At 33.1% G+C, this 21,002-nt stretch overlaps 1 protein-coding gene and 1 long non-coding RNA gene across 4 annotated transcripts; one reads left to right on the forward strand and one right to left on the reverse strand.

The window, feature by feature from the left end:
- Nucleotides 1-1,516: 1,516 nt before the first annotated feature.
- Nucleotides 1,517-12,148, reverse strand: LOC132743909 (four-jointed box protein 1-like). 2 transcript variants are annotated; one of them, XR_009627634.1, is made up of 5 exons: nucleotides 11,753-12,148; nucleotides 7,087-7,248; nucleotides 6,408-6,582; nucleotides 5,936-6,062; nucleotides 1,517-4,626 (listed from the first exon to the last, which is right to left on the reverse strand). XR_009627634.1 is itself a non-coding variant. In XM_060732501.1 (5 exons), exons 1-5 carry the CDS (start codon nucleotides 12,006-12,008, stop codon nucleotides 4,194-4,196), a joined length of 1,200 nt encoding a protein of 399 aa, XP_060588484.1. In that variant the 5' UTR covers nucleotides 12,009-12,148; the 3' UTR covers nucleotides 1,517-4,193. The 2 variants fall into 2 exon arrangements, 1 of the variants encoding a protein (XP_060588484.1); XM_060732501.1 differs by having other exon boundaries at nucleotides 5,936-6,109.
- Nucleotides 12,149-13,452: 1,304 nt separating this feature from the next.
- LOC132743911 (uncharacterized) lies at nucleotides 13,453-17,594 on the forward strand. Of its 2 annotated transcripts, none has more exons than XR_009627635.1 (4): nucleotides 13,453-13,540; nucleotides 13,820-14,204; nucleotides 15,065-15,161; nucleotides 15,488-17,594. It is a non-coding gene; the product is annotated as an uncharacterized LOC132743911 (long non-coding RNA). The 2 variants fall into 2 exon arrangements; XR_009627636.1 differs by having other exon boundaries at nucleotides 13,455-13,540; nucleotides 13,820-14,056.
- The last annotated feature ends 3,408 nt before the right edge of the window (nucleotides 17,595-21,002 follow it).

Below are 21,002 nucleotides of genomic sequence, written 5' to 3' on the forward strand. Positions count from 1 at the left end.
TACACAATAGATACACACTTTCCAAGCTATCAGTTAACCAAATGTTTCGTCAATGATTATTTCACAGTGAAATAAATGGGAAAAAATCAAGCAGAGTCGATTTGTTGTTGTTATTTTCATAGCGCGCGATTTAACCGGAAGTGTATGACATCACATTCTCGGTCTCGCGAGAATTAAATCGTTAACATGGCTGCGTCCATATGCTCCAAAAAAAAATAAATAAACGTTCGTTTCTCTCGTAATCGATTGACTTAAATACCCTTTTTATCCTAAACCTACTATTTTAAATATTTTCAATAAAATAAAAGCGCTTTTATGTCAGCCATTCTTATTCCTTTAAAATCATATAATAAAATTGCTTAAAGAATACACGAACGTTCATTTTGAGACTAATTTCATTGAAATCGACCAAAATTTTACCATTTTGGAAGCAAAACTTCAACGTTGAAATTTAAAACTTAATGAATCGGGCCACAAAATCCGGATAAGGGTGAACTTTCTTAATATACACAATGCACATCGTTTTGAATATTAAATTCATAACAACATCCTCAAGAGAGTCTTCATATGCACATTTTAAGACAAATTTAAAAAAAAAGAATAAGATTTGACTAATTTTGGAGCTAAATTTGGACGTTGAATACCTGAAAATGTATTTATACCTGCAAAATGCAGGTGAGGCAGTAAAATTGTTTTAATTTTGCCATTTAAAGCCTTGTTTTATAATAAATTTTCATATTTTAATGTGACAACAATGTCATAACGTACATTATACGGTTATTTATGTAAATATCGAGTGGTATTTACGTTATATAAAGGCAAAAAAAAATCGCCACAAAGCAGGGTAGGGATTAGATTTCTTTTAAAAGCAGCCGTATTTGCTGTTTGATTTAAAATCGTAATGTAAGGTTCCTTTAACAATACACAAATATGCATTTTGAGCCTAATTTCATTGAAATCAACCCAAATTTGACCATTTTGGAAGCAAAACTTCAACGTTGAATTTTCATAATTTTATGAATTGGTCCGCAAAATCCGTATAGGGGTGAACTTTCTAAAAAAATGCAATGCACATCGTTTTGAATATTAATTTTCTTACAACAATGTCAAGAGATTGTCCATGTGCACATTTAAGACAAGTATATATATATAGAAGAACAGTTGGCTTATTTTGAAGCTTAATTTCGACTTGCATACCTAAAAATGTATTTATACCTGCAAATTACAGGTGAGGCGGTATAATTATTCTAATATTGACATTCAAAATTATTAGAATATTTCAAACATATAATCATTAGAATTAAATAGAAAATCACAGTTTCCTCTTATGATGGTATATGTTTAACCAAATCTTACAAAGCCATAGTTTTCGAGTTTACACAATAATTGTGTAAATTCGACAACGATTTTTCTCTATACTGACATTTTTTGGTGTCGTTAGTTGTTAGTAATTTGCTAGGAAATTGTCTGAAGTAATAAGTAAAATTGAATTAATATTTCAATTGTTTATGTTTTATTGATTCTCAGTCTACACAATGAGTGAATACGTGCTATTGTAAACAACACTATGACGAAAAGTAAGATTCGAAGTACATTTGTCTAATTTATACCTGTACCATATATGATGAAACGATTCCTTATCACTAACTTCTTTCATTTAGAACAATTCTGTTTTAATCAAGAAATTAACACATTTACGGCTGTAACACAATATACAGCTACAAAGTTTGTGTATTTCCAATGTCAGGGAATGAAAACCCCAATATATTGATATAACGCCATTTTGCGGTAATGCTAGCATGTAGCTTCATTTTGTCAATAAGGATTAACATGCCTATAGGGGGATAAGAAAACATGCAAGCTCTATAAATGTACATCAGCAAAATGAGTTTCTGGTATATATGATTTCTACAACGAGAACAAAGGTTACATCTGAGTGTGAATTGCCTAATGGGTTATTTTATGTAATACTCATTAACAGATAAGAATTTATCTTGTACGTATTTGTTCCTATATCTTTCAAAATAATATGTTTGATTGCTTGTGAATTCAATATCCTCTTCAATTACACTGAGTGGATCTGATGTTATATGAAAATAAAGTATATAAAGAAACCTTTCATGTTTTATAAAGCTGCAGGCTTACACGCAAAAAAATCATCTTAATTGCTGAAAAGATAATAGTTTTATTCCTTTGAACATTTCTTTTTTTCCAATGATTTACCAAAATTAGTGCTGTAAATATATTTTCCTTCGGGAAGTATATGCGCGTTAGTAGGATTTTGCATAAAAGAGGTTAATTTGCTTGATAATCTGTCAAATTATTTAATAATATAGATATTTTTGCACCAAAAATGAAGGAGATAAAAGAAAATCAATCACTGAAATGTATTTTGTTTCTGTTTTTGTCTTTAAAAGGAACAAAACAATCAGCTTATGTAATAATTTGCTACGCGTTTGCATGGTGAGTTTATTGAAACAGACACACATTTTAGTTGAAATCATGGTAATAGACAAACGGGTTCTACGAGTCAAACATGAACACGGCAAACAACATCGTCAGTATTCCGAACATTTTATTCACGGTTGCAAGGTTTATATTACGTTAAATAACCATTTTAAATTCCATAGATAAACCCTGTATGTATTAAATGGAGAATAGATCATTTACAAAATCGTGTTGCAATTGAAAAAATAGTAAACACATATTGTTAATATTAGCATGCTTAGGAACACGATTCAGCTATAAAACAGAAGTATTCACAGCACGTTGCTGCAAATCATAGTAAATATATGAAGAAAGTTGGTTTAGGTAAATCTCTTTAACAATTTTCATGCACAATAAATATGACTGATTGATCAAATGATATAGTACAGCGGAGACTTGCTAATCCGAACCCTTCTTATCCGGAATCCTTTCTTATCCGAACAAAGAGTCCGGTCCCGATTTTATTTGTTCTATTTACAAAAGTTAAAAATCTTTCGGATCCGGAACCTGTCTACTCCGAATTCCGGACGATTTTTTCAATTTTTGTTCTCATTTTACTCTAAAATTGACCTCTCGGATCCGAAAAGATTTTGACATATTTACACCTACATTTAAAATAACAAATAATCGTACATCTTGCAGGTGTAAACATACAATAACTGATAAGATTAATTTCCCTTGATTAATGGGGGAAACGTATGATCTGCGAAAGTGTGAAAATTACAATAAGCTTGCCTTAATATCTACTATAATTGCTTAATTGATTGTTTTTCGTCACCTTCAATACATATTCTGATATAATGCAATATAAATATCTTTCCATCTTTTATAATGGATTTAATGACACGTGATTAAGTAACGGAAATTAATGGAAACTGTCCGTGAATTCGGATAATCGCTGAATCGGATAAGAGTAAACAACAATTCGCAAATGCTGGTAAGAATATTTAAACATTTCTCAGCCTCCTGTTTAACATCTTAACTTACTCTTGAGGACATAGCTTTTTTGCTTATTTGTTTATTTTTAATGAATTTAATAAAAAAGGTAATGCTTTTTCTTTATGGTTTTCATTTCCATTCATTCCCGTTAAAACCTTATTGTGGCATATGCCATATGTAATATATAGATATACACACTCGTAACGATGCGAAAATGCGACAAAGCATTAATGATTCAAAGCAAAATTTCAAGAAAACGAAACAGCAAATAACAATCGGAACATCTCGGCTATTATCAATAATAAGCTCGGACTTCGTACGGATTTAAAGTAGTTCTACCACGACGTTTAGATGTCAACATAGACAGAGGGTTTAATCTTTGATAATGTATAACAGATGTATTTGTTTAACATAAAAAGCAACGTGTATTTCGGTAAGAATTATTATTGAACCGGTAGACATTTTGTACTTTCGGTTTCTTCAACCACGATATTAACTTTTACATCAAACTCCCAACACTAAATAACAATTTGTTTGTTAACATGTTAAGTTTCTAAGAGTAGGTTACATCGAAGACCGTATCCGTTCTGTGTATTCTTACTATTGTGTTCAGGTCTTATCTGGAATTTGAAGGAAAGGGCCGTAAAGTAGCGATTGCATCAAATACACGAAAAGCCAAACAGCAAAGTAAAAAAACATAGAGGCTTCAATGTGTTAATATACAATAATGTATATATCTCATCTTTTTAGTTTCCAGATGTTTGGCATTACTTTTTTATCAAACTCTTAGATTTGCAAACATATATCCACCCGATGATATCTCCGAGTCTTTGGTTGAATAAAGCAGCTGATGTGTTTAATTGAACGTCTTTATGCCTATGGAAATTATTTAATAATGGTTCAAATGAACTGGCGTAATACCAGAGATAGTGAAAAGCCGATGGGTATTTATGAAGATTTCTTAACTCATTAACAAGTGAAGATTGAAAGATACACATTGTTTTTAGCATAATATTATTGAATGTTTGCAAATGAATATTATATTCCTTGGAGATTTTATGTTTGCGTTCAGTGAACATGGAAAATTCATTATCAATAAACCATATCTTGCCGTTTGGTGACATAACGCAATTATATAATGCTGTGGAAATTCTTCGTAATCTGGTTTCAGTTTCTCCAACTAGTTGGTAATGAATTAACCTGCAGAAAAACCAAAACATTCAAAATTAATAGAATTGGTCTATAGAAATGGTTCATAGAATTTATCTTTCAAAACTGTTACTATAGGCTTACTTCTAAGAAGGGACTCCACTGAGGAATTTTTTGACATGACGGGACTGGAAATAATTTTCCGAGGTTTATTTCTTATTGATGTAAGTCTAGATAAAAAAAACTTGCGTGCAACATTTTTATCATTTGTTAACTCCATATTTTCCAGAATGATTATCATAATTTTAGAAAAATGGACTAAAATGAAACGGCGTTGCAATTTTTGACTGAAATTTGACTTACAATACCACAAAAAATACGATTTTTTAATGTATTTCAAAGTATATTTCTTAATGATTTCTGTATAACAATGTATTAATTGCCAAATTCAAACTTTGGGCCTCAGTGGAGTAGTTCCTTTAAGGTATTTTATACAATAAACAGTGAAAAATAGAAGCAGCTAATTACTATCTCATGATATAAAAGTATCATTACAAGCTTCTCGTTCATAACTCGAGTACAACAGTCTGTGGAATAAGTGCAAATCCTGCATTTTCGCAAACTCAGCTACCCTTTCTAATGCAGTTTTAATACAAAAGTGAAATCAAACAATAATTTGGATGGAAAATAATCGATGATTTGGCCGTTTATACAAAAATACCAAAAATATAAAGCGCTGGGGAAGCATTCAAAGTGTATCCTCCCATGGTTGAGGGTGTCCTTGGTCGTATATTCATATGAAGAATTCGCAATAGGACATGTTACAGGTGTAGTGTACGCTTCTACAGTAAAAGTTAACTCATATAAATCACATAACGTGGTTAACGAAAATGTAACCTTTCAATTTACTCGGTGGTGTTTGTGTTGGTAGTTTCCACTCCGGATCACGGCAGTAAGCCATATTGAATTTACCAGAGCACAGTTCCACCACCGCATCGTTCCTGGACAGGCAGTAAAGCAGTTTACCAGTACTAGTTGCCTTCACTTTCGCAAGGAACTGATTACTTCTGTACATGCAAGAGCAGGGGTACAGTGCGAATGGCCCTAAAAAGGATTTCATGATCAATCACAATGAAAGTGGCCTGCGCCGTCCGGAAGTCGAACCCGGGTCGCCTGATTTACAGTCCAACGATCTACCTTTTAAGCTAACTAGACGGCTTTTTTCAATGTACTTCCATACAATTGGCTTTTTTACACGAAACTTTATACATCAAAATAAAGATGCAACGAAGAATCTTAAACATTTCATTTGAAAAAAAAACTTTATGAAAAGTTTTAAAATTGCTCACAAACAATTTACCTGTCGTGATGGCCAACTAAATAGTCAAAAACTATCAGCGTTCCCCATTGAATAAGTTCCGCTATTGCAGTAGACTTATTTCTGAGAGATGGTGATTCGTGAATCACAGCGCTGTTGACCGGCGTCCCTGTTGTGTAAGCATTATATATTACATGTGGCATGAATGTGTTAAGTCTGAAATTGGCACAATACTGGAATAAAGTTCAAATACAAATGGTTTGTCAATTTATTGTATTGATTGTGCTAGAAGTTGGGTTTTTTCAACACCTTGAACATTACTGAGCTTAAAAATGTTTACAATATTTGAAATCAACTACTACTACTTCAATAGGTTGACGGAGAGGAAAACAGTAAAATATACATCATAGACTGATTATACACATTAGGCTCTAATACTGAGTTATTGAATAAACATGATATCGCTAAATTCTTATTGTTTTGATGTCTTAAATATCATTTTACAAAACATTACCTTGCATTATTGAGCCATCTAATGATTGCAACTTCGTCATGTTCTTTCCAGTTTTTTAGTTTAGTAAAGTTAGATTTTTTCCACTGCCCGGAAGATCCATCAAGTTTAGAAAGAATCACCTCTGGAACGTTGTCCAAAAGCAACAATCGAGATAAGTAGAATGCTAATGCTTCAGCTGTTAAGACAATACGAAACAAAATGTATTCTAAGCAAATAAACTTCTAAAATCAAGTAATTTTCTGATAGATATTGACAGAATTCGATAGCAAAAATTGAGCCTACATTCAAAATATATAATAAAAAGCTAGACAAAACTAGAAAGTAATGAAGAGCAGCAAATGTTTGATCGTTTAATATTAAACCCTCGTAACCTTGATGCCAACATAGATAAGTTGAGTATCAAAATATTCTTTTATTCGGGGGGACTTTTATGAGATGAGACGTCAAGGGAATTGCCAAATTACATTTAAAATGATATCTGAATGTTCCTAGTTTAAATAGAATGTCGGGCTTCGAATACTTTGAAAATTCATGAAATTGTGTAAACTTTATGGAAAGTTATACAAAACTTGTGTTAATTTGTGATACTTGTCTTCAACACACTTTTAACAATTTTACAAAGAAACAATTGTAAGTAATTTCTCCTTTGACGGGGAATAAATTAATTTACAATTATTACCATATATTAATTGAGTTGGTCTATGTTTGGCACACACTTTAATTCCATCTTCAAGTGTGATAATGCCATTTTCTCTGCCACACATTGTCTTATTCGCTAGTTCTATTTTCACAACACGTTTATGTCGCAATTTCTTTACTATATACATTCTGTCTTGTAATTCTGAAATAATTATATTATAATTAAAATGTATACGAGTCAAAAACGCGTTTGCCAAAAGCAAAACTGCAAAACTAAATCACAAACATGGTGTTGGTGGTGGTATTTTTCCCTCCAGATCACGCCAGTAAGCCACATTGAATTTCCCAGAGCACAGTTCAGCCACCGCATCGTTCCTGGGCAGGCTGTCAAGCAGTTTACCAGTACCAGTTGCCTTCTTTTTCGCATAGAACTGAAACTTCTGTTCATACCGGAGCAGAGGTACAGTGCGAATGACCGTAGAAAAGATTTCACAATCAATCAGAATGAAAGTGACCTGCGCCGTCAGGGAATCGAACCGTGTCGCCCGATTCAGAGTCCAACGCTCTACCTATTTAGCTAACCGGACGGCTCCACTTTTTAATGGCCTTGTTATATCAATAAACAAACAAAAACCTCAAGGAATATACTGTATATATCTGTATTTCTATCTTTTGCCTTGCTTGCTTTATATCTGTGTTATGTCAAGTTGTTTCCCTTTTTGTCTTCCTCGCTGTATATCTATGATATGTTCATCTATCTCTCCTGTTGTCTTCCTCGCTGTATATCCACGTAATGTCCATATGTCTCTCTTTTTGTCTTTCTCGCTATATATCTATATATGTTATGTCCATCTGTCTTTCTTTTGTCTTCCTTGCTGTAAATCCACGTTATGTCCATCTGTCTCTCTTTTTTCATCCTCGCTGTATATCCACGTTATGTCAATATGTCTCCCTTTTTGTTTTTCTCTCTATATATCTGTGTTATGTCCATCTATCTCTCATTTGTCTTCCTCGCTGTAAATCCATGTTATGTCCATCTGTCTCTCTTTTTGTCTTCCTCGCTATATATCTATGTTATGCCCATCCGTCTCTCTCTTTTTGTATTCCTCGCTGTAAATCCATGTTACGAGGGGAAGTCAGAAAATATCCGGACTTTTGACTCGTTCTCGAAAACCATTCAACATTTTAAAAAAAATCTTTCTACTCTTTTTAAAAATATTCTCCACCTACGTCTACGTATTTTTGCCATCTTCGTGGGAGCTTTTGTATTCCCCCTGTGAACAATGATGTAGACCTATTGTAATTTTGCCGCGTTTGGCTTTCTTTAGGGATTCTTATTTCACTCTATTTTATCGCCACATCAGCGTTGTTTGTGCCGTGTGGAGGCTGTAAAAAGTCGCCCCGTACATTCAGTCAGGGATGTTATATTTCCGATCCTTAAAGATCGTTCAGCTTGACATTATTGTTGTGCTTGTGGTATTTTAGTTCTATCTATTCGGTATCTTTCGTGTTGGGTGGTTCCAATATTCCTCACACTTGAATAGTGTTGAAACACCCTTAGGATATGAGGCCTGCTTTTTAAATTTGTCTTTTGACGTTATATCTGTGATATGCAGGCTTCATAACCTCAGATTCCCTTTTAAAATTCCATTTTATTTAGTTTCGCCCATTGTTTTCTCGTTTAGGGCACACTCATTTTTTTTACTTGGGGACCATATGCCGCTTTTCATGGAATGGCACGAACGTGTCACATTGAAGGTTCCATGTTAACCGCCATATAAACACATCTGCGGATGTTTCAAAATTCTAAATTTTGCGAGTTCATGTTAAATATTGAATTTTGCTTAAGCCGGTGCTAGGGGGCGTGGACGGTAGTTTGCACTTGACAGTACCGTTCATGAACAAGCTCAATCAAACCGAGCCTGCAACATTTTCAATTTTGCCGCGTTGGGCTTTCTTTAGGGATTCTTATTTCACTCTATTCTATGTTTAGGTACTGTGTAACAGCAGATATCAAAGTAGCCCTGGTCTTATATTTCTTTCCAGCAAGCAATTTTTACAGTTCTGGAAACAAATAAAAGTCACAGGGGGCGAGGACTGGGCTATAAGGAGGGTGAAACAACAATTGCCATTTGTAAGAATTGATAACCTCCACTGTAGCTGCGGTGGTATGTGAGGGGGCGTTATCGTGAAGAAGGAGGACAATTGTCTGTGCTAACCTGGGACGCATTTGATTCAGCTTGTCTCTGAGATTTTTCAGAATTACTTCAGAATAGTACTTGGCGGTGAAAGTTTGGCCTTGGCATAAAATGAGTAAGTGTCATTCCTCGTGAATCCCAAAAGGCAACATACATGACTTTGCCAGCCGAAGGCGACAGCTTAAACTTTTTAGGAGGTGGGGAACCAGCTCGTTTCCACTGCCTTGACTGAGCTTTTGTCTCAGGTTCGGAATGATGAGCCCCACATCTCATCTCCAGTGATAATACGGTTCAAAAACTTATCTCCTTCACGATTAAAACGACTTAAATGTTCTTTTGCATTGGTTACTCTGGTTGCCTTTTGATCTACGGACAGCTGTCTAGGCACCCACCTGGCACTTACCTTGCTCATGCCTAGGTGTTAGTGTAAAATCTTGTGTGACGATGCCTGACCGATGCGAAACCTGTTGGCTACCTCCTTCAAAGTTACTTGGCGATTTTTGTTGACAAAAGCTTTAGCATTTGCTACCATTGTTGGGGTCACCGCCTCAGCTGGCCGCCCAGTCCTAGGCCTGTTACAAACACTTGTTCCGCCTTCACAAAACTGAGAAACCCAGTTGTAGAAGGTTGAACGTGATACACATTTATCAGAAAATCTTTTTTAAGCCTCTGAAAGATGTGGCAGGGCTTTTCACCTTCTGCAACCAGAAACTTTATTACAGAGCGTTGTTCCTCTAACAAATAGTCCATGATAAACGAAACACCTATCATATATCAGAGGGCAAAATACTGTGTTTACACAACTATCATTGAAAATAAACTGACCACGTTATTGGCGAATGAATGTAGTTTTCACCAATATATAATGTGTGTATATAGCTGCACGTGGAAAGAGAGGAGCATGAAAAGTCCGGATATTTTCTGACCGTCCCTCGTATGTCCATCCGTCTCTCTTTTTGTCTTTCTCGCTATATATCTATGTTATGTCCATCTGTCTCTCTTTTGTCTACCTCGCTGTAAATCCTTGTTATGCAAAATAAAACGCTTCAAAAACATACTTATCTTAAAAGAATGTGTGTTCAAAGTGAAGTTTAAAGTTTGGACCATGTTAGAATGTATTGGTTGAGTAACAGATTGCCTATGTTCACAAGTTATAGGTATTTATCTATGGCAGTTTTAGAAGTTATTCCATGTAGTATGTACTATTGTAGAATAAATGCAGATAAGTTGGGTATAAGTGGATTGAAATATTCAAATTGACTCCTTACAATTAAAATCTGTTTTTAAAAATAAATCGTGAGAAAATCGTAAAGTTATTAATTGAAGAGGACCACAGAACAAAACGTGTCAGATGACCCAGAGAGGAAGGACTACCATTATCAATTTTGCTGTTTTGGACTTTCTTTAGGGATTTTTATTTTCTCTATTTTATATACACGGCTGATGTCAATTTTCTAAGAAATCTTACTTTTTTTCTCAAAAAGAAGTATTCCTGACATGTTATATGACCGTATATAAACGGTTGTTTGCCAAGCGGCTCGGGAAATTTTTCCAAACTACCGTTTATATAGGGTAATATTACCTGTCAACAAATTCTATAACTAATGATATATTTTAAATTCGTGTTGCATTCAGAGAAAAAAAACGTAACATTTAAAAAAGAAATATTTTGATACAAATGACTAATAACTTCATTAGAACCAAAACACGTTGTGTATCATATCAATTAAAAAAACTGCGCGTTCCGCTCCATTTTCTTTCTGATTTTACGAAAATATGTAGGGTTATTTTTAATTTTGATATACCCTGGGTAGCTTGTACGGTTACGGGTAGTGCAAAGGAAAAGTGTACTACTTTTCATAATGATTTACAACCTTATTGAATAATAAGTAGTTTAACGTAAGAAACACATTGATAATAACAAAAGTTATCACAAGGATGCAAGACCATCTTCAGAGTTATCACAACAACTCCGGGCCATATGAAAAGTCGGGTATAAGTTTATAAGCTGGGGCATTATGTTTGCAACTTGGCATTTTAAATATGTTATCATGTATGGCAATGATAAAGACCAGAAATAAACTGGTCAATACGTGCGAATTGTGGAATAATTTAATAATTTTACTCAAAACTACCAGATTTTAAACAAGAGGCGATGAAAAATGGCCTCTGAATACGTTTTTGACACATAATACAATGTGTAAGGCAGAGTAATCATTAAAGTTAATTTAGCACCTACAACTTACTTTTTAAGGATGAAAATTACCATTTTTGAAGAGTGTTTTTGTAGTATAAAAAAAGTTTTCCGACGAACTCCGTGACAGGTATCACAAGAATTCCTGACAAGTTATCACAAAAACTACATCCTCCGTGTAACAGTTCCTCCCCCATGATACAACAAGAAATATATACATACATATAATACCATGTAATACGTAATCGTTCAGAACATAAAATTCCTTTCATCGTTGGTTTGTGTACTCAACACTAAACAGAAAGCTATCTTACCTTTCGGAACGAATGATTCTGCAAAATCAGACCAAAATATCCCGTCCTGTATTAAATCTGTATTAATGCTTTTATCTTTTCCAGATTCAGATGTAGTGGAAACATTCAACGAAACAGATGTGTTTAGTTTTTCACCAACTATCTTAAATTTAAACTGCGATAAATCTGAATTTCTTTCGAAGTCATATTTTCTTTTAAAATTTGTCAAAAATAAAACAAGCACACAAAGGAAAGGAAAAATAAATCTCCAAAACATTTTTATTTATTTATTTTAATGTAGTTTTAACATCGCAAAAAATATTCCATTTTTGAAAAATAAGAAGAGAGAAGAGATGCCCATAACTATACGTATGTCTTGTAAATGTAAAAAAAATATGTGTGAAATTGTAACAGCTGTTTGAGATACATTCCGGAATAAAAATTTAACATTTAACTTATATTTTTTGGATATGCTTGTTAGTACACATGTACGTATATATAGACTTCTGAATTTATCGTGATTTTTGCCAGTGAAGCAGTGGGAAAAGTTAAATATGATAGATATGTAAACTACTCGTAATACTTCTCGTAAATGAGTAATCTTTTGTACAGAAGTAATAATATCTGTCATATGTTGCGGTTCAGATCGCAATATCTGTGCCGAGGAGAACCGCCCATTGGGCGGTATCAAGACTTGCCGAGGGACGGATATTCCGATCCGAATCGAAACATATGTCAGATGTTTTTGTTGCATATTCTACCATATTTCATCATATTTAAAATTCTTTACCCTATTAAACAATTTTATGGACATTTGTCATTAAACCCGTACTTTTGCTCGAACAACAGCGTATGAAAGTTACAACTTCATCTATAACAGCGAAATAACGTCATCCTAAGCGTGCCATTGTATAGCACGAAACTCGTCTGCCTACCGCCATGCCAGATTAAATATCCGGCATGGGTATAACTAATGAAAACGCCAGTCTGATATGCAATAAATGTTGTGTACCAATTAGAATTTCAGATTCTATATATATGTAAACCAAACCAATTTTATAAAATGTGATTTTGAAAAAAGTCATGGATTTTAAAATATCCGTTGTTTTGTTTTAACATCCAGCTTAATTTCATTTATAACGTTACTCTGATTTGTTTGAACTATAGTAGATTCGTTTATAATATCATTGAAGCTATCTGCAAGAACGAAGTTATAATATTTTATAGAAAAAACGAAAAAGGTAGATAACATGATAGCATGTTAAAACAATATGTTAATCGCTTTGTACTTTTTCTAAAATAGGTGAATTATTTTTTTCTAAAATAGGTCAATCAATACACAGATGTCTATTTTCACAAGAAAGAAAACAATTCGACTACTGGCACCAGTTCAAATTAATCGAACCAAAACAGCTGTGCCTTTTAAAAGTGTTACTGGACTTACAGACCAGGGTGCCGTTTTATCAACGGTCGTACGCCCGGTCGTAGCTAAGATTTGGTCGTACGATCTTACGGCTACGTCGCGTTTTATCAACATGGTCGTAGCTAAGACGTCTTAGATTAACGTCGTAACTTTAAGGCTGCTTCAGACCAGTCGTAAGTAGGCTAAAGATCTTAAAAATGAAGGCCATTTTTGCATAATTCCCGATAGGAACTTTCAAACATAAAAATATGAACAATTGAAGTTTTCAACTAACGTAGGTTTTCCGCGTACATGTTTATGTACAGTGCTGATCCCATTTTAACATCCCAGGGACGCAACTATCACTTTCAGTTTAATCTCTGTATAATTTCCACGAAGAAACTATGGTTAGTTATATTACTTTCATTTTAGTACAACCGACGTATATAATATTATGTGTGTTTAATATAACTCCTGTCACAGCTGTAGCTAGATAAGCAAATAATTCTTACAACATTCTAAACCGTTTCCTACTTTTCTTTTCGAAATATTTTAGTACAGAAATTTCGAACAGTGCAGATTTCGGACAGAACATAGATCTAACAATTGTCAATAACAATTGTGTTAATTGTCAAGCTATTAAACCAATTTGATTGTTATAATTAGTTAAGTATGTTCTTTTGTAGACCTTTCAATGAAGTTGCTACAGTATCTTGGTGAAAGACAAGTGTTAATAATGTGAAATCAACATGGCAACATTTGTTAACCTACAGTACAGTGCTGTAATGGGAATGCAAATGAAACTGCAGCACTGTTGTTTGGTAAAGCATGTACATGTATGCGAAATGAGCATCTTTAGATCCAATTTGGTGAATCACATGAAAAGAGGATTGTAAAGAAAGCACATGTAACTTGTGCAGACAGTTGAGTTTGAAATATAGACAGTTTTAGAGTTCACTTACCCCTCTTTCTATGAAATTTGATTAAAGCACTAGACCTCCCTTTTTGGTTATGTGTTGTTATGTGCTTTACACAAATTAGGGTGGAACATGTGAAATGCAATCAATTATGGTGATTAAAATATTCATTGTTTTAACACATTTCTTGTTATTATAATAAGTATGGACCAAATCAAAATAGAGATATTACTTTTCCCCTAATATATTTACATGTGTATGATATTAATGATAATCAATTGAGTACATTATATTTTTTTCTAAAATATAATTATCACATTAAAACTTCAAAATAAGTTTGACTATTTAAAATAACTTATTTTGTATTAGTCATTTAAAGTGGGTGACCTACTATCTTAGATATGAGATATCTCTTTCACCCCTCATTTGTTCTAACATTGATACTGGGAAATACATGTATGTCCCAGATTGACAGTACATTGATAGTTATGTTGAAAATCACACACTATTTTTTATCAACAATTATATAGCAGATTTTTCTTTATTTTTGTGTCACATTGATACTTTAAATTGTCTTTCGTGTAATGTTTCAGAAAATGGTGTAATATACTTAAGTTCTATGTTGCAAGTTAACTTGACAGTGTTAAAAATATTGAAAATTGCCTTGAGTTAAACATTTTATGAAAAAGAAATACTAAAAAAGAAGAAAATTAACAAACAAAAGTTTTATTTGTTGATGAAATATTTATTCTAGAAATGATCAGGGATGATGGGTGAAGTGTCTTCAGAGGTTAAGTGTTTTTCCACATTTAAACAGATACTATTGTAATATAGTGTAGTAATGTTAGATTTGTGGAAATCATTATCATATTAACTCATAGGTTTGTTAAAGTTTATGTAGATATTATCCTAGTAGGCTTCTTTTCAGGCATCACTTGATTTTCTTTTATACATGTTCATGCTATATAGAGTCTATGAAATTGTAGCTGAATTTTTATCTGATTTTCCTTACAGATATAAGGCAGCGTGAATAGTTAGTACTTGGTGCATCTGCTGATTAATGTGTTTGTAACAGAGGACATTAACAATGATGAGGCTGTATATCACCAGGGTCAGTAGTGACAAACTTATTTTAGAAACAGTATTATAAAAGTAAAATTACCTTACACTGTCAGAAAACTGACAGTTATAGAGGAATATCAAAAAAATTCAACAGTAAGAACCTTTTTAAAAGCTCAATGACTGTGACTGACAAATATTATTACAAAGACATACAGAATTATTGAATAAAAACTATTAACATTTAGTTATAAGGATTTCGTTTGAATGATACATTTTAATATTTATCTGTTCTTGACATTTCATATGAGAATATTGTATCAAATAACAACTTTTATTATTTGATTTTAAGTCAGATTATTCTCTGTAATGTTTCAGACTACTGCTTAATTATGGACGGTTTACAGCTAAACAATCCTATGGTTGGAATCAATATCCAGGGACAGCTCTCCTTTTAAGGGGCCAAGTGTTGTGACCTTGTTATATGGCCAAAAAGGACATAAAAGTTCTAAAGATAGCTAAGAACAAAGTTATATAGACTATTAAACATTTCATCAATTTATATTGAATAAAGTACATTATGTATAATTTAATAACTTTGTTACTACATGCACATGAATAAAAATAACACTTAAGTGTGGTCACAAAGGGACAGTCAGTGATCTACAATTATTACCCTGAATGCATGTAAGAAGCTTGATGTGAATGCTTTTTTTATTAATGATTAATGAAAACATAAATATTATCAAACGTTAAGGTCTTTAAGTTGTTTCTGAATGTATACCTTGGATGGTACATGTTTGTACTGACTGTATATTCACTTTTCTTAAGTGTCAAAACTATAGCTATTTATGTATGTCAAAATCAAATATTTATATTTCTTGAAGTGATAACTTGACTCATTCTCTTGAATATTATTATGAAATGTTTGATTCATGTTCAAAACTTGAAAGGAATACACAGCAAAATGATCTTCTTCTCTGTATTCAATTTGATTAAAGTGACTTTACAAAAACAAAGATTTTTGTGTTACAATTCATCTGAAAGTAAAATGACATGAGATAAATCAATCAATGTAACATATGTGTTTATATTGATATTTATTGATTTATTGTTACTTGAATGCATTAAAAATTGTTGGGATGAATATTAAAAACACAAAGAAAATAACACAAAAGGGACAATAATGAAAATAAACAATCTTAATGTAAAGCTGTGAAACTTTCTACAGAATTCCCTGAAAGTGACATTTTATATTTAATGTGCTAAATTTATTGTACCCTGTGTCTGTTAAAACATATTGTTAGCTCACCTGTCACAAAGTGACAGGGTGAGCTTTTGTGGTCGGTTTTCGTCCGGCGTCCGTACGTCGTCTGTCCGTAAACTTTTACTTTAATGACATCTCCTCATAAACCGCTCAACCAATTTCATCCAAACTTCACAGGAATGTTCCTTTGGTGGTCACCTTTAAAAATTGTTCAAAGAATTTAATTCCATGCAGAACTCTGGTTGCCATGGTAACCGAAAGAAAAAACTTCAAATATCTTCTTTTAAAAACCCCAAAGAGCTAGAGCTTAAATATTTGGCATGAAACATCTTCAAGTGAGTGTCTACCAAGTTTGTTCAAATAAACGCCCTGGGGTCATTGATTTTCCCTATATGCATATGGTAAAAACTTAAAAAAATCTTCTTTTAAAGAACTCAAAGAGCTAGAGCTAAGATATTTAGCATGAAACATGTTCTAATGGGTGTCTACCAAGTTTGTTCAAATAAAAGCCCTGGGGTCAAAATTGGCCCCGCCCCGGGGGTCATTTATTTTCCTTATATGTGTATAGCAAAAACTTAAAAATCTTCTTTGATAAAACCCAAATAGCTACAGTTTAGATATTAAGCACGAAGCATCTTCTAGTAAGTGTCAACAAAGTTTGTTCAAATAAAAGCCCTTGGGTCAAAACTGGCCCCGCCCGAGGGGGATATTTTTTTAACTATATGTGTATAGTTAAAACTTAAAAAATCTTCTTTAAAAAAAAACAATGAGCTAGAGCTTAGATGTTAAGCATGAAACATTTTCTTATAGGTGTCTACCAAGTTTGTACAAATTAAAGCCCTTGGGTTAAAATTGGCCCTGCCGGGGTTTTTCATTATATGTGTGTAGTAAAAACTTAACATCATGAAACATCTTCTAATGGGTGTCTTCCAAGTTTGTTCAAATAAAAGCCTTGGGATTTAAACTGGCCTCGCTCCGGGGGGGCCTATATACAGGTGAGCGACCTCAGGGCCATCATGGCCCTCTTGTTTTTATACTGTTATCTAGTTTTAAGATTGTTTCTAGCAGATATGTACATCATTTCTAAACAGGTATTATTAAAAATTGATGTGAATTAGAAAAGGTTGTAACATGTTATTTCAATGTCATAATTTTCTGTGCAATATGTATTCATTGTCATACTGGAATAATAATAAAAGAGTTTGTAACATTCTAACACTTACTGTTCTGTAAATACTTTTACAAATAAGCAAGCTATATTATTTTTAACTTTTCCTTAATCTTAGCTGAAGCTGCTAAGAACAACTCTTCTAATGTTTGCAGATGTTGTTTAGCATTTTACCTCAGAGCCCTGTACAATTTTTTTATTCAAGCTGTGCCTCCTATAACTTATTCAATGTCATGCAAGCACATACATGTTGAACCGTGATGGATGTCTCTGTATTCAAGCATCAACAGCGCTTTGTTTGAAGTAAAAAATCTTAAAACACTAGCTATGCTTTGGAAGCCTTTTGCTTTACTCACACAGTTAGGACAAGATACTTTACAGTTGACAGATCATAATGATGTATACTATCACGTTCTTTGACTTTTATTCAGAATATTCTTAGAATACAGGGATGTAAGGGATATATTTACATAGTCAGTGGTGATATTTAATTGTATCCTTAGCCGTTCTTAGGATGACCAGAATGACGATTCCGCTTTCATTAGAAATAATGTGCCTAACATGCAGAAGGGATTTAAAGATTTTGACATCGTCTAGAACATGTTTTGTAGACGGATTTATGTCCTCCTTTTTGATGCATCTCTATATTTTGATCCGCAAATAAGTATCTATTTGTCTTTATCAATGATTTACTGGATTTTTTTTAGCTTACCTGAGCATGCTCAGGGTGAGCTTTTAGAATCGATGATTGTCCGTCGTCCGTCGTCCGTTCACATTTAGTTGTTAACACTCTAGCGGTCGCATTTTTGCCTCACTCATCATCAAACTTGGTCAGGATGCTTATCTAGTTGATAGCTCAGATGAGTTCGAACATGGGTCATCTCGAATGAAAAACTAAGTTACAAGAGCTAAAAATAGAAAAACCTTGTTAACACTCTAGAGGTCACATTTTTGCCTCAATCATCATCAAACTTGGTCAGGATGTTTGTCTAGGTTATAGCTCGGATGAGTTCGAACAAGGGTCATCTCGGATGACACAGTAGGTCACCGGAGCTAAAAATAGAACCCTTTCACTGCCATATGGACGGCTTAAGCCGTCCCTGTTATTTTCTGCGTATTTGCCATATGGACGGCTTTAGCCGTTTCTATAATAATAATAGTAATAATATTCAATTAATAATAATAATAATAAAAATAATAAATATAATGAAAATTATACCATCGACGATAATTATTATTATACTAACAATTTTGGAAACATATATAATTGTTATAATACTAATAACAAATAATAATAATTATATTAATTAATAATATAGTAATTTCTGAGAAAATCCTCTGGCAAATAGGTGAACAATAAAACAATAACCCTCTGGCAGCGAAAGGGATAACACTCTAGCGGTCGCATTTTTGCATCAATCATCATCAAACTTGGTCAGGATGCTTGTCTAGGTGATAGCTCAGATGAGTTCGAACAAGGGTTATCTCGGATGGAAAACTAGGTCAGCGGAGCTAAAAATAAAAAAACCTTGTTAACACTCCAGCGGTCACATTTTTGCTTCAATCATTATCAAACTTGGTCAGGATGCTTATCTAGTTGAAAGCTCGGATGAGTTCGAACATGGGTCAACTCAGATGAAAAAAGTAGGTCATCGGAGCTAAAAATAGAAAAACCTTGTTAACACTCTACCCAGCAGGCACATCAACGTTGTTTCAACGTTGAATTATGGTCATATTTCAACGTTGAAATAAGGTTGGATTTATATTCGGATTTGAAAGTTGAAACAACGTTGAAATTTCAACGTTGATACAACGTTGCAGCTTCAACGTCGGTACAACGTTGAAGTTTCAATGTCATTTCAACGTTGAAAACCCACCATACTTTAATTTTTGGATATAAAGCAAGTTACCAAGTTTAACAAAATATCAAGACAATATTAAATACTTCAGATATTTTATTTAAAAAATACAGTTCAAGTGCAGCTTAAATTACTTTAATAGTTTTAACAATTAAGCTACAATCTGTTCCAATCTTTTCTTCTAGTTCTTTATGGATATGTCAGGTGTTTGAGTACTTTTTGGCTGTCTCTTACTGCTTCTGCAAATAAAAATAAGAAGTTGTTGACTTGGTCAATCTCAAATTATACATATAATTACTCAACTTAGTGATTTGTTTTTATCTTAAAATGCTTTTCTCTAAGATTTACATCATAAAACAGCATAGAAATTGAAACATAGCTAAGTTTCATATTGACAGCAAATACTGTATATAAGACAACAAAATCTTTTTAAAAAGAAGCTATTTAAAAGTCTCACCTATGATTGGTAAGAAAAACTGCTCCCCGTCAGTTCCTTGCAGCATATTCCCAAGAAATTAACATTCTATCTCACAGGCTAGCAGCCGCTCTAATAGTTAATAAAAAGGTATTCGTCTAATTCTACCCTTGCTTTACGGTTATGGAGAGACTTGGTAGAAGTAATTCATAATGGCTTAATATATACGAGGGGTTATCCAAACATTCGTAGACTTTTTAAATATCTCTTGAACGTCAACGTGTATTGTAATGAAATTCTATCAGCATACCTTGTAGATTATTATTAACACATTTTGAAAGGAACAATTAACTGCGTCAATAAATAATGATTTTGTTTTGCTTTTTCATTAGCACATATACGGCAGCCGGCGCATGGTGGAAAAGCGCCGTTAGTCATCGAAATTAGTAATTAACGTAGAAAACCCGCCAAACATTGCATGTTTCTTCTATGTCGTCATTTAAGTAATTCTTTAAAATAATGGTCGTCCTTTTCGTTAATTTTTGTTTATATCGCTAGAATCGCTATTTGTTTACAACTTGAATTTTTTTTATTTATTCTTCTAAGCAGTGTAAGAATTCTAAATCAATATCTCAAACATATTTTACGCAATAAAGAAAGTCCACGAATTTTAGGGATAACCCCTCGTACGTGTATATAAATTGTAGTTACTTAAAAATTATTTTTTATTACTCTTACTCACCAAAATATTAAATGTTACATGTTAATAATCGGCTTGTCACACAAATTATGGAAATTAAATAACACTTATTTATGAGGCCTGATATGGGGTACCGAAATTATCAAGAGAAGTAGTTCCCGTACATAAGAGATAATTATTATAATTATCCATATAATTAACCAGATTCTTCTTAAAATATCGTTTTTGGAAAAATCATATTCATAGATATTTTCCAATCAGTCGTGTTTCATCAAAATTCGACGACTTGCATATTGTTTGGGACTTCAACATTTAATCAGGAGAACATAGCAATAGTATGTAAACTAAATATATGTACTCTGTTTTTTTGAAATCTTGCTTTTACAGTAATTGTCTGTTTTAAGAATTACAGTTGTTGCAATTTATCAAAGAGTCTAACAATGGACATGATAGAACCTGGGGCATATAATGAAAAATTCAAAGA

Source organism: Ruditapes philippinarum, unplaced genomic scaffold (genome assembly GCF_026571515.1).
Source record: "Ruditapes philippinarum isolate M1 unplaced genomic scaffold, ASM2657151v2 ctg369_1_1_1_1, whole genome shotgun sequence".
Taxonomy (NCBI): domain Eukaryota; kingdom Metazoa; phylum Mollusca; class Bivalvia; order Venerida; family Veneridae; genus Ruditapes; species Ruditapes philippinarum.

What these genes read in the sequence shown, in the direction of transcription:
- LOC132743909 (XM_060732501.1), bottom strand. Translation starts at nt 12,008, where the DNA reads ATGTTTTGGAGATTTATTTTTCCTTTCCTTTGTGTGCTTGTTTTATTT. An exon ending in AGAATCATTCGTTCCGAAAG is followed by an intron (nt 7,249 to 11,752) that starts GTAAGATAGCTT and finishes TAATTATTTCAG; the next exon opens with AATTACAAGACAGAATGTAT. An exon ending in ACCAACTCAATTAATATATG is followed by an intron (nt 6,583 to 7,086) that starts GTAATAATTGTA and finishes TTGTCTTAACAG; the next exon opens with CTGAAGCATTAGCATTCTAC.